We start from the raw sequence: 21,955 nt of genomic DNA, 5'->3' as shown, positions 1-21,955 counted from the left end.
TAATAAAACTTTTATTTTCCCAGATGTGCAACATTCACTTCCCTGTTCCTAAGTGCCAAGAGCTGATCGGAATCCATCAGCAGAACAGAATGAAACCCCTGTTATATTAAAATGCAATCAACGGTGTGTAAAAGTATCTGTCTGAAATGTAAAACCGTTCACGCGTTTGGCATTACTGTGTGTTTTTTTCCCCCATAATATATCAAAATTCTGAGTGGTCTCCTTATGTCATAAATTTATGGGCTGTAAACAAGATGTGGCATTAGACTATGGCAGCAAATGTTAACATCAACAAAACACCTTGAGCCTAATGCATTTAGCAGCTATAAATCTGAGCTGTCTCACCCAGGAAAGATGGTAACAATTGCTGGGCTCCCAAAAGCCCATCAAGCAATGTTCTAGGTGGGACCTGAGGTATCCACGTCTCTGAAAGTGTTACCAGTGGTATGAAGTTGTAATTGTAATGCAATGACGGGACACACCCTTTAGTCACTGCCTCCACAATCATACGGTTTTGTGATAGGTGTTTACGGAATAGATATCATCCAATTTGGCTGCAGGTATAAATCATATCTCAAGAACCATACTCACAGGTGTTTCACCCATTAGTACATGATCCCAACATTCACTGGGTTTCACAGAAATCATCTGTTTACATCTAAGACTAATAGGACCACCTAAAGTTTTCTAGTCGTGAGAATAATTAGGCTTTCTTTCCTTCCCCCTCTCTGTCTATGTGGCAGCTCCCATCCAGGTCACCCTAGAAAGTCCACTAAGTAAAAGGATAAGGTGCCCTGAAGCCAGTTGCTAATGTGATGCTGGGCTCTGGACATAAAGAATCTGCTGCTGAATTATTCACCAGGAATCAAAGTGCTGTCAGACTGATGTGGGATGATTTGAAGGTGACGAGGCAGAATCAGGGGCTTGTTAGGACACTCCAAATGAGATGGCTCCGTCAGCACTGATGAAACAAGACTGGGACAGAATGGGCAGATGAACGCACATGCAGCAATGTCTCAGAGGACTATTGACATTCTGTCATAACCATAATGTGCTGACAATGTCTAGAATCCTGAGAAGTCAGTAAGGCCTGGGAGCAACTGAAAAAGGAAAAGAAATATGGAAGGAGCAAGATGTTTCTTTTGAGGGGGGATGAACGGGGACAAGGGTGCTCCATTATGGACAACTCTTTGTCATCTTGGAGAAGTAGTAAATTGGGTTGTCCTGTCAAAAGGCGTATCACGGTCTAAAACACAGGCTGGGGCTTGCCCTTCCAGGAGGAATTAGGTGCCCACGAAGCTTTGTAGAGCCCAACAATAATAGGCTAAATGTCTCTTGGAGCAAAGGTACTAGAAAATCTGCCCTTCCCTCCAGGATTTTGGTTTGCGAACTTCAGATGCATGAAATCTAGAGACCTGTGTGAAACGTGATTCAAATATGAGGCTACAAAGGCAAGAGGCTGAAACTCCATATTTGAGCTGTCATGTTTTTCTAAAGAATGTCAAGCAGGCCTAATGGTAGGCCAAAATTATCCAGCCGAAGCACCATTGGATAACCTCAAATAATAGATTAAGCAGACATCCTTTTTCTGTTCCTCATTCTTGCCTCAATGGCAAATGCCAGGGAAAAAAAGTCACCCTGGTTTCATAGGAAGTCCAAAGCAATCAATCACCTTTCTATAATCAACAGTCCAAAGCTATCCAGACCTAGGATTCCCCGTTTAGAGCAGACTCTCTAGGGTAGAAGCCCTTTAATCACCTTTCATGTTCACCAGCTGCCAGCTGTGCTGGTACAGGACCAAATACCAGCTCTATTGCCCTTCATTTTATTATGACGCTTCTTTGGAGCTGTACATGTATGATGATGGAGGGCATAATTGAAACAAATAATAACCAAGTCAAACTCTAGGGAATTAGGAACAATTGATCTCTTGCATAGGACATTGCTTTATCTAAAGCAGAATTTTATAGAAGGCAGTTTAGCTCCACCTTGGACCCCACTCATAGGGTCATAATCTTTTGAAAAGAGCACTAGTTGGGAATACTAACTAGTAAGAGATGAGGATCAATGTCATGATGTACCAAATAGAGCTACACTGAAGCCTTGCTAACATGGGTCCATGAGGCCGATGGGTGAAGCACTGTTTATAAAAAGATTCTTCCGATTCATTCAATGATTAATAAACCCGTCCCACTACAGGCTCCAGGGTGAAACAAGCTACCATCTACAAAACTATTCCTTCGAACAAGGAGAACAGGGGCAAAGATGAAGGATATTTTCCAATTTAAAAATATATATTTATATTTCTTTATATGGAAATGCATTTAAATGCAGATTTGTTATAATTTTTTTAAGTAATTTATTATTTATTTGGATTCAAGTTAGTTAACTTATAGTATAGTATTGGTTTCAGGAGTAGAATTTAGTGATTGATCATTTATCTATAACATCCAGTTTTCATCCCAGCAAGTGCCCTTTTTAACACCCATCACCCTGATTCAGCTCACCCCTCCATCAACCGTCTGTGTTTACTCTATAGTTAAGAGTCCCTCATGGTTTGCCTCCCTATTTTTATCTTATTTTATTTTTCCTCCTCTGTCCCTATGTTTTGTTCCTTAAATTCCACATATGAGTGAAATCATATATTTGTCTTTCTCTGACTGACTTATTTCACTTCATCCATGTTGTTGCAAGTGGTAGGATTTCATTCTATTTGACTGCCAAGTAATTTCCATTGTATATGTATCTCACATCTTCTTATCCATTCATCAGTTGATGGACATCTGGGCTCTTTCCATAATTTGGCTATTGCTGATAGTGCTGCTATAAACATTGGGGTGCATGTGCCCCTTGGAATCAGCATTTTTGTATCCTTTGGATAAATACCTAGTAGTGCAATTGCTGGGTCATGAGTAGTTCTATTTTTAACTTTTTGAGGAACCTCCATACTGTTTTCCAGAGCAGCTGCACCAGTTTGCATTCCCACCAACAGTGCAAAAGGGTTCCCCTTTTTCACATCCTCATCAACATCTGTTGCTTCCTGAGTTGTTAATGTTAGCCGTTCTGTCAGATGTGAGGTGGTATTTCATTGTGGTTTTGGTTTGTATTTCCCTGATGATGAGTGATGTTGAGCATCTTTTCATGTGTCTCTTAGCCACCTGGATGTCTTCTTTGGAAAAGTGTCTATTCATGTCCTCTGCCCATTTCTTCACCGGATTATTCTGGTTTTTTGGGTGTTGGGTTTGATAAGTTCCTTATAGATTTTGGATACTAACCCTTTATCTGATATGTCATTTGCAAATATCTTCTCCCATTCCGTCGGTTGCCTTTTAGTTTTGTTGATTGTTTCCTTTGCTGTGCAGAAGATTTTTATCTTGACTAGGTCCCAGTAGTTCATATTTGCTTTTCTTGTCTCCAGAGACATGTCTAGCAAGAAGTTGCTGCAGTCGAGGTCAAAGAGGCTGCCGTTTTCTCCTCTAGGATTTTAATGGTTTCCTGTCTTACATATTCCATCTTCCAACCATTTTGAATTTATTTTTATGTATGGTATAAAGAAGTGGTCCAGGTTCATTCTTCTGCAAGTCACTGTCCAGTTTTCCCAACACTGTTTGCTGAGAGACTTTTTTCCCTTGGATATTCTTTCATGCTTTGTTGAAGATTAGTTGGCCATACATCTGTGGGTCCATTCCTGGGTTCTCTATCCTGTTCCATTGATCTATGTGTCTTTTTGTGCCAGTACCATACCATCTTGATGACTACAGCTTTGTAATAACAGCTTGAAGTCCGGAATTGTGATGCCTCCAGCTTTGGTTTTCTTTTCAACATTATTTTGGCTATTCAGGGTCTTTTCTGGTTCCATAAACATTTTAGAATTGTTTGTTCTAGCTCTGTGAAGAATGCTGGTGTCATTTTGATAGGGATTGCCTTGAATGTGTAGATTGCTTTGGGTAGCATAGACATTTTAACAATGTTTGGTCTTCCAAAGCATGGAATGTTCTTCCATTTCTTTGTGTCTTCTTCAATTTCTTTCATTAGCATTCTATAGTTTTTAGCATACAGATATTTTACCTCTTTAGTTAGGTTTATTCCTAGGTATCTTATGGTTTTTAGTGCAATTGTAAATGGGATCAATTCCTTGATTTCTCTTTATGTTGCTTCATTATTGGTGTATAGAAATGCAACAGATTTCTGTACATTAATTTTATATCCTGCAACTTTGCGGAATTCATGTTCAAGCAATTTTTTTGGTGGAATCTTTTGGGTTTTCTACATAGAGAATCATGTCATCTGCAAAGAGTGAAAGTTTGACGTCTTTCTTGCCAATTTGGATGCCTTTTATTTCTTTTTGTTGCCTGATTGCTGAGGCTAGGACTTCCAGTACTACATTGAACAATAGTGGTGAGAGTGGACATGCCTGTCATGTTCTTCACCTTAATGGGAAAACTCTCAGTTTTTTTCCCACTGAGGATGACATTAGCTGTGGGTTTTTAGTACATGGCCTTTATGACGTTGAGGTATGTTCATTCTATCCCTACTTTCTTGAGGGTTTTTGTCAAGAAAGGATGCTGTACTTTATCAAATGCTTTTTCTTCATCTACAGAAATGATCATATGGTTTTTATCCTTTCTTTTATTAATGTGGTATATCACATTGATTGATCTGCAGATATTGAACCACTCCTGCAATCCAGGAATAAATCCCACTTGGTCATAGTGAATAATTCTTTTAATGTATTGTTGGATTTGATTTGCTAGTATTTTGTTGAAACTTTTTGCACCCATGTTCATCAGAGAAGCAGACACTCAACCGACTGAGCCACCCTGACGCCCCAAGAAAAAATATTTTCAAAAAGAAATTAAAAATTCAAAAAAGGTTTAACAATAAAGAAAATAAATAGAATAACAAATTTGCTCTTTCTGTACCCAAGAAAGAAAAAGAAAACAACATAAACAAAAAGAGAAGCAAAGAAAATGAACAAACAAAAAGAAACCCAAATGAAGCTAGATCCAGTTTCCCCTTAGAGCTGAAACATTGCAGCACACTATAAAATGTAGACAAAGCAGGTGGAAGGGATTTGTGCTGGTCTTCTGGACAAGGGTCCTGCTACTCTGGTTCAGGCCAACTTGCCCTAGTGGAGATATGCCTGGAAGGTGTAGGTGGGCGGGGCTTGGTGGAAGCAATTTCGGCCTCTACTAGATGGTGCTGTGTTTCTCTCTGAAGTCTGATACCACTGGTATGCAGGGGGGGGGGGGTGGAAGATGGCATCATCCCGTCCGCTCCTCCCCTGAGATGGGAACCCACAGCCTCTGCTGTTCAGGAGGAACTCACAGAAAAATGTCCCAGGCTTTTATCAGATCCCTATCCATAACCTGTCTTCCCAGTGCCACAGTTCTGTGTTTTATTTCTGGCCAATGGCTGGCTTTCGAAACACCAAATCTTAAAAGGCCCAGCAAAACTCAGACCACTCCCCTCCTCTGGAGGAGAGACTCACAGAAAGCCCTTCACTGTTCTGTCCCAGAAAAGTAGTCACACAGTGCACACCCAGTCGCTGGAGTCTATTGTGGCACAGAGCAAAAAGCTGGGACCAGGATATCATCCATCTGTGGGCACCACTGTTCCCTGAAGTTGAATTGGACACTCAACAGCTCCTGGTGGGCCTTTTGTCCTTGGAAAGGCAAAAAAAAACCCTCCTCAAAATGTACAGTAGGAAGTGGGGGGCAATCTCTCCCAGTGCAACCCAGGGGATCCCTGCACCACAGAATCTCCCACAAATCCTACACTAATTCAATCCCCACCACTCTTTCTCTCTCTTCCTGACCACTCCCTGCCAAAGGGTTCCCTTCCCTACGCAGCACCACTGCTTTCCTCTCCCCCGATTCACAGCTCCAAACCTTGCTTCTGTCACATTCTCTCCCTCCAATTGTGCAGATTGTTTTCATAATCCTCAGACCGATATCCTAGTTGTTTAAAATGATTTCATGTTTATCTAGCTGTATTCGAGGGACAAGGCAAGCTCAGGGTCCCCTTACTATTCCACCATCTTAAGTCCCTCCTCCTATTCCTTTTGTATCATAATCTAGAGTGGGAAGATCAAGTCTTAGACAGGTAAATATCAATTATCATATCTTTTTGTAAAGGCAGTTTTGTTATATTTTAATCTTTCTCAAACCAAATGTGCCTTGATTTAATATAGTAGTTTTATTTACACGAAGACCCATCATTAAGTTGACAAAACCCATTATGAAATTCAGAGTGTATATTCAATCTATGGCATCTTGGAATCAAGGAAATTTGGCATTAAAGCTACACATTTTCAATATAGAAACTATCTTTGAAAACAAATATGTGCAGAAACCAAGACACCCAGTCTCTCATTTGCTATAGATAGTTCCTGCAAGTGGCTTATAGACATCCATGAGTATTCTGCGTATACATTTTCAAATGAAAGTGATACTTTCATACTCTTAGAAGTTCCTTTTTAATTCTTCGGTCAAATGGATTAGAAGGGAAATCTACTGGATTGGATAGGAAAAGGAAAATAGGTTTAGTGAATGTGTATACTAAAACATATTTGGTTCATGGATTTGAAAGGGCATAATTATTTGGTCTGTATTCTTGGGGAAAGTCTTTATGTTATATTGGTAGACATATAATGTTCGAAGTTAGTAGATTTAAAAGGATATGTCTTAGTAGTATATACAAAGACAGAGGTGATCCTCTGGGGGAGTGGCTAATGCTAATGCAGGTAGAAAACTCAGGTGCACATAAAGCAAACAACTATTAGGAGCAGAGGGACAAAGTCTCACCAGCACCACTTTATGGAAGGTCCAGGGAAGAGTTTGGGAGGGTTGGGTATGGGTGTTGGACTGAGGTTATAAATGCAAAGGGATTGTAGCAAGCCTGCAAGCTCCAGGACTTCCTAGGCACTGCTGACCTGCTAGTTTCTCTTCCACTGATGTGATGATAGCAGTATAGGTGAAAGGGGTGCTTATGCATCTCCACTGGCTTCCTCCTCTGCTCTACCTGGGAGCACTACCCATACAGAAGCCTGACCTGAAGGTGTTAGAGTTCACCCTCCTGGTTCCTCGGTTGTTCTCCCTGCACCTTGTTGCCTTCAATGAGCATGGAGCCTGCCTCAAGTGGGCCAAAGAGGTAGTCTATTGGGTCAATCACTTTTATTATAAGATCTGTACCTTCAAAGTTTCCTTCTCCTTTTCTATCCGCTGCTGTTCCAGATGTAACTTCACAAGTGCTGACTCTTTGGCTGAGATTTCTTCTTTCAGCTGATCTACCTGATGGGTCATAATCTTTAATTTTCTCTTCATTTCTGTTATTTCATCCTAACAAAATGAAAGGAGAAATGTTTGAAAGTGAATTAAATAGACATCACCCTCTGTATAGAAGTTCAATACATAGTCAAGAGCTTTTAAGGGAGGTTCTCTCAAAACAATGGTCTCCTGGACAATCACCACCAGGTTGTTGTTCTTTGTACCTTGTGCCCATCAACCTGAAAGTACTTTGTAGCATTAACTCTCAAAATATTCTCATGAGATATATACAAAGTATGCATAATGAACAGTTCACACACACATACACACACAACACATACATACAACACACATACAACAAACATATACACAACACACACATTTTATTCTTCATTTTACAAGGGAAGAATTGGCCCAACAACAAACATTATAACTAAGAGATTACAAAGCAAAGATGTGCAATTAAATGACAACAGAATGCTGCTCCCCTCTCAGCCATGGTAGCTATTAGCAGTTTGAAAAATTAGAAACAAGAGAATGGCAATTCTATATAATAATTAAAAGCAGGACCATGATCTTCACATTGTATCAAGTTGTGTCATTTCTATTTCAAATAATCTGATAGTTTTGCACAAACTGATCCTTCTCTCTCAGGTGAATTCCATGAGATTTCTTGCTTGCCTTGTTCTAAATCCTGCCATTAAGATAACAGAAACTGCTTTGAACCCAGGAAGGGGAGGAGTCAAAACATAAAGACAAAAACATATTCTTTACCTGAGCCTCAACTAGATTTTTGCTATACAGATTCCTGTCTGACCTCACCGCTTCATACAGGTTCTGTTGCTGTTTTAATTTAGTTTCTGATTCAGCGATTTTTTTCCTGTAGTCAAAAATCTGCATTTCACGGATTTTTATGTCTTCCATGTTCATGAGAACCTGGGGGAAAAAGAAGTATAGGAAAATGGTTACATAGCCAATCTGTAATTATCAGTTCAGGACAAACAGATTTTGATCTAAGGGTAGCTGGTAGAAATGTTACCAATCAGGAAATCTGACTGCAGTTCTGATCACTGCAGTGCAACACAGAAATTCAGCCCAGCTGATTAGGGGCAAACATACATTTTATCTACACCAGAGTTCTGCTTAAGCATGAAGGCTTTAGCAGTTATTTTGTGATCACAAGAGGAAAAAAATTCTTTCAATTCTGAAAACCTCTCCTGAACACCCACCCACCAAAAAAAGAAAAAGAAAAAGAAAAAGAAAAGGTGCAGGTTTAAACAGATCTTCACATGGAGCACTAAGAAAGATAAGAGATAACTTAGCTGTTTGGCCACACTCACAGCTTTATAAATTTAACCACGAAAAAGAAAAGTGGCCTTTGGACATCGATAGCAATCAAAGCACTGTCTTGCCAATGTCAAACTCGCTCCATCAGGGAAACTCAAAGGATTTCATAAAAATGCATTCTATTGTGCACAAAACACTTCTAGGAAAGATGAGATACAAGATAACTGCCTCTTTTTTGCAACTATGAAAAACCGAGGCACAAAATTCCACCGTGAGCCAATGCTTCTCAACAAGCAATCCATACAATTGAAATTATATAATCATGACTCTCAGCTGCAATGTCCACAGAAATTGATTTTTTAAGGACAAACTTCTTCAAAAATTCCTTCAGAAGAAAAACTTTAGCAAGGAAGACTGAATCAATGGAATGATGGTCTAGACAAAAGCTAGAATATATAAGGGGAAAATTCTTCAGAAGATTTTTACTGCATTTCAGTAGCGTTATTTTAATTAATGGTTATAACTAAAGGAAAGAAACAGCAATGTGACAGAGAATAAAAAGAAGGGCATGCCCATGCAGTAACATGGCCAGAGAAGGTTTCTCTGAAAAGGAGGTATTTTATCTAGAACCTAAAGGTCAAAAAGTACTTACACCTTTGACACACTCATATTCATTACGACTCAGGTGTGGGTTACTTGTGAGCAACATGTTCCCAAGTCATTGCACTACAGAAGCCTTTTATTCCCCCATGTGGAGTTAGTATTCCAGAAAACACACTCCAAGAAACAATTCTAATGTTTTCCCATCAGAGTTAATGATGCCTAGTGTTTAATATATTTATCTTTTATATCTTTAAATAAACACCTTTCAAAGTTTTCTTAGAAATATTTAAGGAAAGGGGCACCTGGTTGGCTCCGTCAGTTAAGCCTGCAACTCTTGATTTCAGTTCAGGTCAGGATCTCCCAGTTTGTGAGTTCGAGCTCGGCATTGGGCTCTGCACTGACAGCACGGGGCCTGCTTGGGATTCTCTCTTTCCCTCTCTCTCTGCCTCTCCCCAACTCTCTGTCTCTCTGTCTCTCTCTCAAAATAAATAAATAAACATTTAAAAAATATTTAAGGAAGGATGGAGTTAAATATTAGTAAAAGCTTTTTCAGCGTATATTATTTTATACTATTTTTTTCTTATTGGTTCTATTTATTTGATATACTTACTAATAAATGTTTCCTTTTATAAGTATTTTAATTTTATGTGTTTATAAGTAGTCCCATGTGCCATAATTTTAAATAAATGCATCAACGTGAATTTTTTTTTCTTTTACTTATTTACTTGGATCTTCCTTCTCTCTTCTACCCATATCAACCCCTCATTGACACATAAAGTAACCAGGTTAACAATTTAGTATGTGTTCTTCCACATTTTTCTTTGAATTCTACATATATTCAAGTCTTCTAGCATAATAATAACAACAGCCAATATTTCTCAGGTACATTCTATCATTTAATCTTTACAAAAAATCCTATGAGATATGCATTATTAATCACCCTCATTTTACAAGGAAAGAAATTTAAGTAAAAAAAAAAGTAATATCACCCACAGCTCTTCAACTAGTAAATATACAGACACAGGGATTTGTTTGTCTTCCTTTGTCTTGCTTTTTTGGGTTTTGTTTTTATTTTTTAGCAAAATGTAATCTCCTTATACACATTTTGTGCACCTTGCTTTTTAATCTCTCGATAATATTTTGGGGAATCATGTGGAGTAGTTCTAATTCATTCTCTTTAAAGGTGGTTTAATGCCCTCCAGTGTGAGTGAGACACTATACATTCAGCTCTTCCCCTCTGAGGGGCCTTAGTTTGGTTTCCACTTTTTTGCTGCTCTGAACCCTGCTGAAATAATCATTTCTGTACATGTGTCCTTATGCTCCTGTGTTTTTACTTCTGTTGGGAAGGATTCCCAGGAGTGAAATATCTGGTTCAAAAGACATATACGTTTTTAACTTTAATAGATATTGATAGATTGATTTCCAAAATGGCTGTAACGCTTTCCATTTCCATAGTGCCAGCAACAGTTTTCTTAACAGAAAACTATCCTTGCAGTTTCAGGACAAACCCTCTTTGGTCATACTGGATGATGCTTTTAATGTACTGTTGAATTTGGTTTGCCAGAATTTCATTTAGGATTCTGCATAAGTATTCACAAGTGATCTAAGTCTCTAACTTCCTTTTTCGTTCTATTTCAGTATCAAGGTTTCTGCTAGTTTCGTAAAGTGAACAGAGTACCTTTCTGTTCACTCTTTCATCCACTCACCCATTTATTCATTCACTCAATAAACATGTATTGAGGACTTATCTATGGCAGGCACTGTAAAAGCACTAGTGATGTAAAGAACCAGAAGACACATTCCCTACCCTCAAGTTCACCTCTGCTGAGTGACTCCACCACAAAATGGATAACCAAAGTACAAATATAACCAGGACATGTATAGGGTGTTATGACAGGTTCAAACACTGGAAGGTTAATGGATAGTTTCTAAGAATGGTCCTACATATATTTTCTAAGCAGTTAATATTTGGGATTTAGACAATTTGTGGGAACTACCTCTTCCTTTTTATTCCTCAACCATCCCAACCAAGGACTCACCTCAGACCCCAAGCTCTCTCCTTGGCCTGGAGTCTTTATTCATTATCACTGCAGAAGGCATGGGTTATACATCACTAGAGCAGTGCCAATCAGTATTACCCCAAAAGATACAAAGTGCATGAGCAGCACTTTTTCGAAAGTTATAGAGCCTGAGAACTATTTGATTCTTAAAAGTCTGAAGAAACTCAATTATAAAGTTATTAGGCCCTCTGTGAGTGTTGGAGCTTATTCTCCTTCATTTTTTTTTTGGTGGCCATAGCTATTGATTTTTCTGTTTTCTACTTCTCCTCAAGTCATACCTTGATGTAGGTATGTATTTTTGAGAGAATTGACCATTTCGGCCATTTTTTTAAATTTATGCCACTAGATTTGTACGAAGTATTTTCATATGCTTTTATAGTTTTATTATTATTAATTGCTATCATCCACTCTGTGTGGAAAGAAAGTATCCCAGGGGCGCCTGGGTGGCTCAGTCGGTTAAGGGGCCGACTTCGGCTCAGGTCATGATCTCGCGGTCCGTGAGTTCGAGCCCCGCGTAGGGCTCTGTGCTGATGGCTCAGAGCCTGGAGCCTGCTTCAGATTCTGTGTCTCCCTCTCTCTGACCCTCCCCTGTTCATGCTCTGTCTCTCCCTGTCTCAAAAATAAATAAACGTTAATTTAAAAAAAAAAAAAGAAAGTAAGTATCCCAAAGTAAGAATGTATACAGACAGTGGTGAATGGTTTTGATGGTTGGTTGAGGATCTAGAAGGAAATAAATTAGAAAATCTGAGACAAGGAGGTCTGGGGAAAAGGCATGTGGATACATCTGAAATGAATGGAAACCCCATTCCTTCTCCCCTCATTTCTTTGATCCATATCTGCAGAATCTATAGCAGGCAGTGTTTTAAGGTACCACCACAGTAACGAAAATGTGTAAGTTAAAAATAAATGTAAAAACCTAAATAAGATATCCATTAGATCAGTTATTTGTTTGATTTTAAAAAAAGAAAAGGCACTACTTTAGACTAAAATTTAGCCTTTCTATGGACATGATTACCCTCTTTGGGGTCAGTGAAACGAATGGATTGAAAATACTTTGAACAGCATCATCAGCATTCAGAATATCAAGCTGCACATCAGAGAAAAGAAAAAAATCGCTTGTTCAATCACTTTGAGATATAACAAGAATAATCCTTTGCACAGACAGAAGAACACTCCAGAAAAAGGACGCAGCCAAGGGCATTTCTTTTGGAGGCATCAGCTGGCAGGGTCCATCTTTCTGCACAAAACAGTGCACAAAATCACAGTGCACATGCTTCTGGATTGTTAAAGCTGGGAGTAATAAGAACCCATCGTGATACCAAGATCAAAGATATTTTACTTAAGTGACAATGGAAAAAAAAGGAAAAAGGAAAAGACAATTTACAAAGCAATTTAGTTCTGAGGGTTGGAACTCGATTTTTTTCTATGGAAATCATTCAAACTGATGTCAAATCCTGAAAATTCATAAAATGTGTGGGGTGTTAAGTAGGAGCAAAGCCTTTAGTCAGCAGATTGTCCCCTGTTGAAAATGGCATATCAGAGAATATGGGATGCCAGCTGTGGGACTGGAGTTTAATTAATTGATTACACTTTTAGATACCTCAAACCAACTCATGAGATAAATCCCACACAAATATAGAAAGCTTTGTTACAGCCAGAGACTTGGAGATCCTGGCCCTCATAAGCCTACTTCAGACTAGCCCAGAAAATGCTTACAGTGCACTATGAGGGTACAATTCCAGTTTATAACCTACTACCTTTTCTTTTTCTGTTAAAACAACCTGCCAATAGAAATAAGAGTGAGATAAAAATCAATAATGCATGCTGGAAATCTGCAGCATAGTCAAAACATCATATAGACTAAGGCAGGATAAGAAAGTAGGTCATTGAATTTGGAACCCTTTAACTTACATTTGATGAAATATCAGTATAATAAACTTCTCCAATAAGTTTTTCTGACTCAATGTCAATGGTTTGAATGCTGACAATGCCTTTACCTTCATAATGAAACTAAAAAACTCACTCTCTAAAAAAAAGCAAACAAACCAAAAAAACCAAACAAACAAAAACCCTATGTGGCCAGGCACGTGAGATTTTAAGTCTCCTCTATTTTTCTTGCTTTCTTATTTTATCTTCTACCTTAAATTTAGAGAGGCATATCTATGTGTCTGTTTTTAATAACATATTACATTATGTCATAAAATGAGGGATAGAATAGTATCTACCTCAGATGGCTATTATGAGGATTTAAGTGAGAAGATACATATATTTACACCATCATCTAAGTACCCAGCATATCATAATTTCATCATTTAATAAATAATAGATTTTTGTGACAGGTTAACATTATGTCCTATTCTATAATATTAGTACTTAACAAATTTGATGTTTCTATGGGTCAAATTCTGTTCTGCAGGAAAGCAGTAATCCCTTGTACACTAATTTTATTACAACAGAAAAAGCTTATAATTTGTGTATGTCCGGGGTTCTATCCTATGGAAGATGCTCTTATAAAACTTCAAATTAATATCAAAGAAACAGGAGCTTCATTTCATCATGAAGTACCTATTCAGTCAACAATATTTCTTTGATCAACCTTTGCTTTCCTCATTTACTGCTAAGCCCTTGAAAGCACATTATTATTCATGCCTTGGAACTTTGTGCAGGAGGGTTTTGCGTGAGTGACACTGTTACAGGCAAATAAGCAGAGCATTAAGGGACATGTAGGTAAGCATCCATTGTGAAAGAATGCTTTCTGGCATATAAAATGTCTGGGAGAGGAATGACCAGAAGTTTAATATTTAAAATGAAAAGGGAGGGGTTCTAAAATGAGTTAAGTGCATAATATGCAAGATGGGTCACAGATTTAACTATTAACCAGGAATGGTTTTACCCAGAATTTACAAAAGTTCAGTAAATATGGTGGACCACAACTCACAATGCCATTCCTAGTGCCTCTCGACTTATCTGAATAGTAAAATTTGGGAGTGCAGCAGAGGAGAAACCATGAGGATAAAAAGTGCTGAAACATTGGACTAGGTTATCTTATGGTTCTGCAAATATTCACTCCCTCTCCCTGTCCCCACCACCTCGGTGGGAAGAGTCTATCTCCCCTTGCTGTTGAGATCAGACATGTGACTTGCCACAGCCAATGGGATGTCAAAGGACATTAGGCAAGTAGAGAGCTGTGAATTGTGCTTGTGTGGGTGGGTTTGTCCTTTGCTTTCCTTTCTTTCTCCATGAGAACACCATGCATCCTGAGAATCAGAAACATGTAGAGCAAAACCAGACCCAATTCACAGCCTCAAGCCAAGTACAGGCAAGCCTAGCCTCGATCACCTGACTCCCACTCAGCTGCAGATGTGTGCGAAATAAGTGCTTATTTTTGCACTCCAGGGAGATTTGGTGGTTCTGTATTATGCAGCATTATTATGGCAAGTGTTGACTGAGACAGGCACATAAGAAAAGGTTTGGGATTCTGAGCCATCCAACTCTGGCACAGAAAAGGATCTTCTGCCTTGTTTGCAAATGCCAAGTAAAATTAATAAAATGTAATGTAGGCCTTTTAGTATCTAAGATTTCACCTTTTTTTCTCTAAATGGAAAGAAGCAGAAGGCAAATATCGACACTGTTTTTGCAGCCCAGAAGGCAGAAGAGACCGTGCCATAAGTCACTCATAGCTAAAACTGCCAAGGATAGTTCAGGTAAGATTGTCCATTATGGCAACATGTTTCAAATGAATTTGAAGTGAGGGAAGCCCCATAATGATAAATATGTTATTGAGGGGCGCCTGGGTGGCTCAGTCAGTTAAGCGTCCGACTTCGGCTCAGGTCATGATCTCACAGTCCGTGAGTTCGAGCCCCGCGTCGGGCTCTGTGCTGATGGCTCAGAGCCTGGAGCCTGTTTCAGATTCTGTGTCTCCCTCTCTCTCTGACCCTCCCCCGTTCATGCTCTGTCTCTCTCTGTCTCAAAAATAAATAAACATTAAAAAAAATTTTTTTTAAAATATGTTATTGAAGAAGAATTTAATGTAAGTACCTATAAGTAAGTCTTTGAGTAGTTAATTCAGATATCTAATTATACTTTCCATCCATCTTTCAAAAAATATTTGGTACCTATTTAGAAAATAAGTAATACGAAGAGTTCAAAATCAAATATCAACCCTTCTCCTATGCACAGCGATAAAATTAGGTCAAACCATATAAGTAATTTTGCATTCTGTTTTTGTCAGATTCATATTGTGAACATGTTCCCTATTTTTAAAACTACTTTTCAAACACGTGGTTTTCATGGTACATAATATTGTCTCATATAAATGTAGCAGAATTTATTTCAAAGAATGTTCTTTTGTAAAACTCTTTGCATTTTTATTTTTCCATAGATTGAGTTCTTACAAAAGAAATTGCTGGGTCAAAACTTGGAACAACATACACTCACTCCAGAAATAGATAAAAACATCAGTTTTGTGACATTATCCCCAGCCCCTGATATCAGTCCTCAACTCCCTATCAATAGAATGCATGAAAGGGAGTTTTCTGTTTGTCTGAATGAGTGAGGTATGTGTGTGCGAGTGTGTGTGTGTGTGTAACAGTAAACAAAGAAAGAAATATGGGGAGGAGCATATTTCTTATATGTATTAAGGACACACGGGACCTTAATAAGAAGTCTAGAGATGACTGGAGTTGCCATAGCAACATATATAAGGCTATCAGGGGTTAAGTAAGAGACAGAAAAATTGCAGTTAATAAATAATATTTTAAGAACTGTGCTCAGATGATTTAGTGATATATTATATAAGCTTATGCGATTAAACATCAGAAATTGTGAAAAACAGTTACCAGCAAAACTTGGCACTTTTAGAGGCAAACCATAAGAGATTTCTAAATACAGAGAACAAGCTGAGGGTTGCTGGAGGGGAGTTGGGTGGGGGGATGGGCTAAATGGGTGATGGGCATTAAGGAGGACACTTGGGATGAGCATTGGGTGTTGTATGTAAGTGATGAATCACTAAATTCTGCTCCTGAAACCAATACTATACTATACATTAACTAACTTGGATTTAAGTTAAAGAAAAGAAAGAAAAGAAAAGAGAAAAAATAAACAACAACAAAAAACTTGGTACCCTTACCTTTTACAAGGAAACAGAAAAATATATAATCCTGTATTAAAATCAGTGGCAGCATTCTTTTTATCACTTGCCATGTATCCATCTGTTTAACACACACTTTATTGGTGCCTAGTATTTACCAGCACACTGCAGGTGAAGAAATGAATGAGGTAAAGACCCTATTCTCAAGAGCTCTCTGTAAAGTAAGAAAAACAAATGTGCAAAGAAAATACTCGAGAAGATGATAAGTGCCATTCCAGAGATATCAACAAATCCGTAAAGTAGAGGTCAGGGCAGGCATGACCCCAGAGATGAGCACTTGAGCTGGGTATTGAAGGATGAAGAGGAGTTTTCCATACAGAGAAGGGAAGGAAGGATTTTCCAGGAAGAACAAAGAGCTTGGACTCTGTCTCATAAATCACAGCATACCAATTACTTTGTCTTGCATGCGTTATAGATATGTGTCCAAATACTGACTCACTCTACCAGGGGGGACCAAGGCATCCCTGGGTTAGTCCGCTGCAGCCCTGAGCAGTTTCCCCCTAATTCCCACTAGCTATAGACATATTATTTTCTACATGTGCTAAAGATGCACTGCCCCAGTTGCTGAGAAGTGACAGAGGTTTGTAAGGCTGGGGGTGATACTAAGATCACATCGGAATTTTTAACAGCTAGTTTTGATAGTGTGATGGCAGCCAGGAGTGGAGAGAGATTGATCATCAAGAAGGTGAAGTAGGAAGCTGCGACAGATTATATGTTCAGATATATTTACTGTCTCACCAGACAGTGCCTCTCTCTTAGAAGGATTTATACTCCTATCCAGGGATGTTGGGCTTGGCCACGTGACTAGCTTTGGCCAAGGGAATATGAATGGACAAGCCCTGCGCCCTTCCCTTACCAGCAGAAGCTCTGAGAGCATCACAAGGTTCACTATTACTCTGTTTTCCCTCTGTACGAGGCCAGCCTGAAGTGAAGATGGCATGAAACAGGGCTGCAGCTGACCCTCAAAGGCCATTGATTTGAGCAAAAGATAAATCTTTGTTGCTATAAACCACTGAAATTTGAGGGTCATTTGTTATAGCTTAAGCTGACGGATGCAGAGCCTAATGGGCCAGCCCAGGCTGGAGAATACGAGTTCCTGAACTGACAGCTGGTCGTCTCCGAGTCAGGAAATCAATCAATGGCGCTTGTAAGATGATTAAGTCAGAAGAGAAATGCTGTATACCAACGGCTCCCAGTCAGGGGTATGAGAATCACCGGGGGGATCTTTTACAAGGAAGACACGTCCAGCCAGGGCTTGACAGAGCATATGCATTTGTGTTCCTCCAAACTTACATTCTACAAACATCTGCTCGGCATTTATTTAGTCTAAGCGGGAAGAAGCTGATTTCCTAACAGTAATGCTTGTTTCCCACTTTCTTAATGTTTATAATTCAAATGTTGGCTGTCCTCCTTGTCATCTTCTCTGAGATCCCACTCCAGAAAAAACACAAAACAAATGTAAACATTCAAGCGCACTGGTAAACACTGTAGAATGCACTGAAGATTTCATTGAGGAGATGATAAAGAGGGCTTATGCTACAGAGTAGAGAACACTTTTCGAGGCAGCCGGGGGTGGTTGGGAACCTCATTAAATGAGTCTTTTCTCCCAAACTCTCTTCTCTCAGCCTCATACTTAAAACTTTCCCCCATTCCCCAACCCCACCTCCTGACACCATGAAACCCCCTCGTGAAGCCCCCTGCTCTATGCAGCTGTGAATGCACTGAAGGTGGATAGTCTGACCAGTCATGCTTAATGCTGGCAATGTGCTAAGACAACTGGTTAAAGTAGAATCCAAATCCCCGAAGTCATTCTTCAAGATACTGCCTTGAGCATTGTCTCTCCTCAGCAGCTTACAAGAGGTAGAGATGTGGGACTTAGCTACGCACCCTGTGAATTTCTGCCACAGGTGAGGTTTCAGGTTCCCCACACTTGTGTGAACGTTTGCCTGGTGCCAGTAGTTACTCACGTCTTAATCTGAGGTTATTTAATTGGATACCTTGCTCCTAACTACTAGCTGCAATCCTCGGTCTGAAGGGACAAGGGTTTCAGGGCCAGACGTGGGGGGTGTGAACAAAGGGTGCAGAGATAACGATGCCAAGAGCTCCCCCCCATCCCATCCCACCCCCACGCATCCAGCTCTGGGAAGCTGCACGGCACGACAACAGGTGAAGGGGACCCCTAAGCACTGGCCTTGTCCATTTCACAGTTTGGCCCAGATCAGCTCTGGGACAGCTTTTACTCTGCTGACGTCATTTCTCTTAAATTCTCATGCAAACCACAAGCGCACATCTGAATAAATCCTCTTTGCTACAGTGTGTGACGATCAGAAAGAACGTGCTTGTGCTCCATCCACATCGTCAAGGAGTGACTTACCTTTTGGGTAAGGTCACTGGCTTCATTGATGTACCGATCTCGCTCCTTTTCCAGCTGAAAGATGATCTTTCTCTGCTTCTGAGCCTCATCCTTGTAGTTCTGGATTTCTTCTTCCAGGTTCCTCTTGGATTGTTCATGGAGCTTTACCAGGTCTATCTGTTTCTGGGTCGCATGGATTGCCTTAAGCATGTTCTAAAAATAAAGACAAGAGAGCAGTCACGTTACTCAAAATGTATGTGCGGCGAGGGCGGGGGGGGGGGGGTAAATTTACCCTGTTTCACCCCTAAAATAATTAGATACATTGTTTTTTGGGTGAATAAAAATAATCATATTCTCTACATCTTATTTAGAGATTATGTTAATTTTGCACAAGACACACACATACGTAAGTGCACTAAGTGACCACAACATCCAAGGGAAATGAGTACTTTCTTTTTTTTTTTTTGAAAAAAATAGTCTGTATTTTAAAATACAACAAATATATTATGGTATCATCATAAAATGTATATGTATGTGACAGCATATGCAAAAATAATTTTTTAAGGGAGATTTTCTTTTTCTTTTTTTTTCTTTTTTTTTTCCAATATATGAAATTTATTGTCAAATTGGTTTCCATACAACACCCAGTGCTCATCCCAAAAGGTGCCCTCCTCAATACCTATCACCCACCTTCCCCTCCCTCCCACCCCCCATCAACCCTCAGTTTGTTCTCAGTTTTTAAGAGTCTCTTATGCTTTGGCTCTCTTCCACTCTAACCTCTTTTTTTTTTTTTCCTTCCCCTCCCCCATGGGTTTCTGTTACGTTTCTCAGGATCCACATAAGAGTGAAACCATATGGTATCTGTCTTTCTCTGTATGGCTTATTTCACTTAGCATAACACTCTCCAGTTCCATCCACATTCCTGCAAAGGGCCATATTTCATTCTTTCTCATTGCCACGTAGTACTCCATTGTGTATATAAACCACAATTTCTTTATTCATTCATCTGTTGATGGACATTTAGGCTCTTTCCATAATTTGGCTATTGTTAAGAGTGCTGCTATAAACATTGGGGTACAAGTGCCCCTATGCATCAGTACTCCCGTATCCCTTGGGTAAATTCCTAGCAGTGCTATTGCTGGGTCATAGGGTAGGTCTATTTTTAATTTTTTGAGGAACCTCCACACTGTTTTCCAGAGCGGCTGCACCAATTTGCATTCCCACCAACAGTGCAAGAGGGTTCCCGTTTCTCCACATCCTCTCCAGCATCTATAGTCTCCTGATTTGTTCATTTTGGCCACTCTGACTGGCGTGAGGTGATATCTGAGTGTGGTTTTGATTTGTATTTCCGTGATGAGGAGCGACGTTGAGCATCTTTTCATGTGCCTGTTGGCCATCCAGATGTCTTCTTTAGAGAAGTGTCTATTCATGTTTTCTGCCCATTTCTTCACTGGGTTATTTGTTTTTCGGGTGTGGAGTTTGGTGAGCTCTTTATAGATTTTGGATACTAGCCCTTTGTCCGATATGTCATTTGCAAATATCTTTTCCCATTCCGTTGGTTGCCTTTTAGTTTTGTTGGTTGTTTCCTTTGCTGTGCAGAAGCTTTTTGTCTTCATAAGGTCCCAGTAGTTCATTTTTGCTTTTAATTCCCTTGCCTTTGGGGATGTGTCAAGTAAGAAATTGCTACGGCTGAGGTCAGAGAGGTCTTTTCCTGCTTTCTCCTCTAGAGTTGGAAATGAGTACTTTCTTGCTCCCATTTTAAGCGTAGGAAACTAAGACTCAGAAGTTAAGCTGCTTGCCTATAGGTTCATACAACAGGATTGGGGCAGAGCCAGGATTTGAGTCCAGGGCTGGCTGACCCCAAAGATAACCTCAATCCCAGCTCTACTCTTGTTCTTGTGAGCTTAGAACATTTAAACCTAATCACATAACAGGGCTTTGACTACACAGTAAAATAAAACCAGCTCATTCAAAATGCAAATATCTAGAATTAACATATGAGCCAACAATTTCACTCCTGGGTATGCACCCAAAAGAACTGAAAACAGGTGTCCAACCAAGAATTTGTACATGAATGTTCACAGCAGCACTAGTCACAAAAACCAAAAGGTGGAAACAACCCAAATGTCCATCATCTAATAAACAGGTCATCAAAATGTGGTATATCCACACAGTGGAATATTATTCATCCATAAAAAGGAATGAAGTCCTGCAGTGCCTGGGTGGCTCAGTCGGTTAAGCGTCCGACTTCCACTCAGGTCATGATCTCACGGTTTGTGATTTCCAGTCCCACTTCGGGCTTTGTGCTGACAGCTCAGAGCCTGGAGCCTGCTTTGGATTCTGTGACTCCTCCTCTTTCTGCCCCTCCCATGCTCATGGTCTGTCTCTCTCTGTCTCTCAATAATAAATAAACGTTTAAAAAAATTTTTTTAATGCTACAGCACAGTTTCAGCCTGAAAACATCATTCTGAGTGAAAGACGCCAGACATAAAGTCATGTATAATATGAGTCCAGCTACATAAATATCCAGAGTAGTCAAATCCATAGAAGAAAAAAGTAGACTAGTAGTTTTCAGGGGTGGGGGAAACAACTGTTTTACAGGTGTAGGGGTTCCTTTGGGAGTGATGAGAATGTTCTGGAACTAGATAGTGGTGATGGTTGCACAAACTGTGAATGTACTAAATGTCACTAATGGTAAATATTGTCTTATGTGTATTTTACTACAATAAAATAACTAACCCAGTTTCTTAAGAAAATGCAGATGCCTGTGTCTCAGATCCAGAGATTCTGATTCTGGGATGGGATGCAGCTGCCGATATTTTTTTTTTAAGCTGCACTAGTGATTTCTGATGCTGAAGCAGAAAGTCCTTGGATTGGCTGCCTGAGAAGCCAGAGTGTTCCCTGAAAACATGGAGGCAACAACAGTGTCACCCTGACAGCCGCACTCATGCAAGAGGGTTCACTTCTCTGGCCATAGCTGAAGGGATCAGGGATTTTTGAAATAGGGCCTTTAGCTTTTTGAAGGTCAATATAGGATGTAAACTGGGAGCTGTTGATGATAGCCTTTTTTTTTTCCCAAACAGACTGGGAAACAGGGAGGCAATCTTCTGTGAAAGAGAGAAACGAAAGCAAAAACTCAGCAGGAAATCCAGTGGTGGTGAGACAGGGCTTTCGTGTATCCCAAGATGTCAGGTCAGGTTCCCATCAGTTCCACCTGGATCCTTGGGTTCCACGA

The 21,955-nt window shown here is 39.6% G+C and overlaps 1 protein-coding gene across 1 annotated transcript in view; it reads right to left on the bottom strand.

The window, feature by feature from the left end:
* The window catches only part of CFAP58 (cilia and flagella associated protein 58), a 105,934-nt gene that overhangs the window by 60,630 nt on the left and 23,349 nt on the right, over positions 1-21,955 (bottom strand). The window contains exons 9-11 of the mRNA XM_019459373.2: positions 18,742-18,933; positions 8,043-8,204; positions 7,194-7,340 (exon numbers count right to left, since the gene is read on the bottom strand). Coding sequence (XP_019314918.2) covers positions 7,194-7,340; positions 8,043-8,204; positions 18,742-18,933 — 501 coding nt within the window. The remainder of the gene's footprint in view (positions 1-7,193; positions 7,341-8,042; positions 8,205-18,741; positions 18,934-21,955) is intronic.

The sequence above is a fragment of the Panthera pardus genome, unplaced genomic scaffold (genome assembly GCF_024362965.1).
Source record: "Panthera pardus isolate Hobbes unplaced genomic scaffold, ASM2436296v1 HiC_scaffold_22, whole genome shotgun sequence".
NCBI lineage: Eukaryota > Metazoa > Chordata > Mammalia > Carnivora > Felidae > Panthera > Panthera pardus.
The sequence above is the reverse complement of the archived record's forward strand: the minus strand, read 5'-3'. Positions and strand labels throughout refer to the sequence as shown.